This window comes from Papaver somniferum, chromosome 2 (genome assembly GCF_003573695.1).
Source record: "Papaver somniferum cultivar HN1 chromosome 2, ASM357369v1, whole genome shotgun sequence".
Taxonomy (NCBI): Eukaryota; Viridiplantae; Streptophyta; class Magnoliopsida; order Ranunculales; family Papaveraceae; genus Papaver; species Papaver somniferum.
This window is the reverse complement of record NC_039359.1, coordinates 141,514,244-141,517,150: the sequence shown is the minus strand read 5'-3', so window position 1 is coordinate 141,517,150 and position 2,907 is coordinate 141,514,244. Positions and strand designations below refer to the sequence as shown.

The following is a 2,907-nucleotide window of genomic DNA, read 5'->3' as shown; positions in this document are numbered from 1 at the left end:
CAACTACAAGGGATGTTGCTGGTCCATTGTAAATGGGAACATAATTCATTTAGATGTTGATCCTTGGGTGCGTTCCTTAAACAACAAGACTCCAGAGATTACAACAACCAATATAACTGAACTAAAGAAGGTGAAAGATTTAATTATCCAACATGAATACAGGTGGGATGAAAACAAGTTGTAACAGCTATTCACCCAATCTGATATAAAAAAAATAATGGAAATCCACATTCCTTCAGCTTCAGAGTCAAATACAGGAGATAAACTGTTATGGACCTACATCCAGCTGGTACCTTCTCTGCAAAGTCATTTATGAAGACCCTAGAAAACAGGAGACCATCTACTTCTCATGGCAACAACTTTCCTTGGAAAAATTTCTGGCAGGTTAAAGGGCTAGCACCTAAGATTCAAATATTCGTGTGGAGAATTCTGAAGAATGGACTAGCTGTAGCAGGTAATATAAGCAAGCATATAAATGATGTAAATGCAGACTTTGTTATGGTGATGTTGAGACTGTGGATCATCTATTCATTCAATGCCAGGATACTCAGGCTGCTTTATTTGCATCTCCTCTAAATTTCAGAATTCATCCGGAGTCTAATGGTACAATACAAGATTATATTGTGAGATGGATCAATGAAGGAGGTGACTATTCAAGACTGAAAATGGGGGCTTGTATGCTATGGGCTATCTGGAAGACTAGAAATAGGGTCATATTTGAAAAAGCCGAGTTTAATATCACTGCAATAATTAAAGAAGCTCTGGTTTGGTCCAGTATGGGGTCTGATAGCAGGGATTCTGGTCCTCTTCCAACTGAACATGATATGATTGATACACAGAAGAAAGCTGGGAACCTCCTCCAAGGAATAAAATAAAGGTAAATTTTGATGGTGCCGCTGGAGACAGAGGATATGCCTGTAGTGCTATTGCTAGAAATTGGGAGGCTGAATTTAAAGGATGCCAGAATAAGGAACTTACTTACATGTCTGCAATGGAAGCCGAGGCAAATGGAGCTTTACTAGCAGTGGAACTTGCAGCAAGCAGAGGTTATAAAGAAGTAATTACTGAAGGGGATTCGCTTATAGTCATCAACAGCCTCAAGTACAAAAACTATCAGCATTCTTGGCGAATTCAGAACATTATTAGCAAGATACAAGACCTTTCTCGAAGTTTCAATTCTGTTACATTTCTAAATGTCAGAAAAGTGGCCAACTCAGTGGCTCATAACTTGGCATCTCACGCTGTTACTAACCATTCCTCTGGAACTTGGTTGGATCTCCCTCCTTCGTGTATAGCAGATTTCATCAAGAGTGAAGCTACTTTCTCTAGTTAGTTTCTTCTTTTGGCTGTTTTTTCTTTTGAGTTTTCAGGAAAGAAAATAAAAAATAAAAAAAATTAAGGTGATAAATCTCTGGTCATCAAATCAGTTTCGGAAAATAACACCAAATCAATTGAAGCGTTTTTTTTTTTTTTTTTTGTTAAAGTGTGGCGCGACTGACAAGCTTAATTATATTTTGTCATTGTATAGAAGGTTTCACTTTGGTTGACCAATTAGTCAGTACGAAAACTGATGATGTTCTTCAAATTATTGCCCAATTTTGTTCCACGTATAGTTCCGTGTATACTAGGAATTCTTTGATAAAGTTGTCTTACCTTCTCTGACTTCATTTCGAATTTTACAGTTCCAGTTGGGCTCTGCCTTTAGAAAATTTTGTTAATGGTATAAAATTTAGGGGAAATTAGGGGGAGACTCAAGAAAAATAATATTATCATTGTCAGACCCACAATTAATTTTGGGTACCGTGACACCCATAATTATTTCTTTGACACCCATAATTATATGAAATTATTAAGAATCAATACATAACTCGTTATGCATACTATTTTTTCAGGCATAACTCGTTATGCAGCCTAATTTTTCAGGGGTATAATAGGAAGCGCAACTTGGACATAACATATCTAAAAATCCGTGCCTTAGAATTTTAAAAATTTTATATCGTTGGAAATCTTTTTAAGAGAGCTACACAACGAGTACAAACAACAATATCAAATTTTTGTTTTTCACGAAAAAATCGGAGTTGATCATCATTTTAGGCAAAATTTTCGAAAACTTGATACATAAGCATTATGCAGCCACCAAAAAAGATGCATAACACATTATGCAGACGCATAACGAATTATGCAACCATTTTCTCGTCTGCCTAACAAATTATGCATTTGGATAACAAAGTTATGCATCTATAACAAGTTATGTAACCATTGTTTTGGTTGATTTTAGTGCGTACATAAAAAAATGATGCATAATGCAGTATGCATCCATATTTACGGATGCATATCAGGTTATGCATCTATTTTCTCGATGCATAATGCATTATGTAGCCATATTTTCGGACGCATAACAGGTTATGCATCAATTTTCACATCCGCATAACATGTTATGCAGATATTATTGTAGGTGCATGACAAATTTTGTAGATGCATAACAGGTTATGCATCCATTTTCATAGCTGCATAAAAAATTATTCAACCATTATGACCAACACCAATACATCCGTAGCTTCCAAATCAACAACACCAACTCCTCAAACTCAGCTTATCCAACAAAATATAAACGGAAGAAAATGATAATCATCAAGACTCCTCCGTGCATACTACTACCCGGTTCAAGATCATAAATGGTTTATAATTTAAGAAAAGTCACTAACAAATAAAAAAAAACAAAAAAAGATATGGCTTCATTACTAATGCGATACTCAATGTTAAATCAATAGAAAGTACAACCAATGAAGTTTCTTCCTTTACCTGGAGACTCGAAGAGAAGAAATCTAAAAAAGTTGATCGGCCGAAATCTTCTCCAATGCTAACAAACACTACACCAAAAAAAAAAACCAAATTCATATTTAATAA

General features: G+C 35.3%; 1 protein-coding gene across 1 annotated transcript; it reads left to right on the top strand.

Moving 5' to 3' along the window:
- The first annotated feature begins 217 nt into the window (after window positions 1-217).
- On the top strand, window positions 218-1,333 carry LOC113352102. The gene is made up of 4 exons (XM_026595971.1): window positions 218-289; window positions 385-501; window positions 543-774; window positions 840-1,333. The coding sequence occupies exons 1-4, from the start codon at window positions 218-220 to the stop codon at window positions 1,331-1,333; spliced, it is 915 nt and encodes a 304-aa protein (XP_026451756.1).
- Window positions 1,334-2,907: the final 1,574 nt, after the last annotated feature.

Excerpts from the sequence above, each read along its gene's own strand:
- LOC113352102 (XM_026595971.1), top strand. The coding sequence starts at position 218 with ATGGAAATCCACATTCCTTCAGCTTCAGAGTCAAATACAGGAGATAAA. Across the intron at positions 290-384 it reads TATGGACCTACATCCAGCTG|GTTAAAGGGCTAGCACCTAA; the intron begins GTACCTTCTCTG and ends AATTTCTGGCAG. Across the intron at positions 502-542 it reads TAAATGCAGACTTTGTTATG|GATACTCAGGCTGCTTTATT; the intron begins GTGATGTTGAGA and ends ATTCAATGCCAG.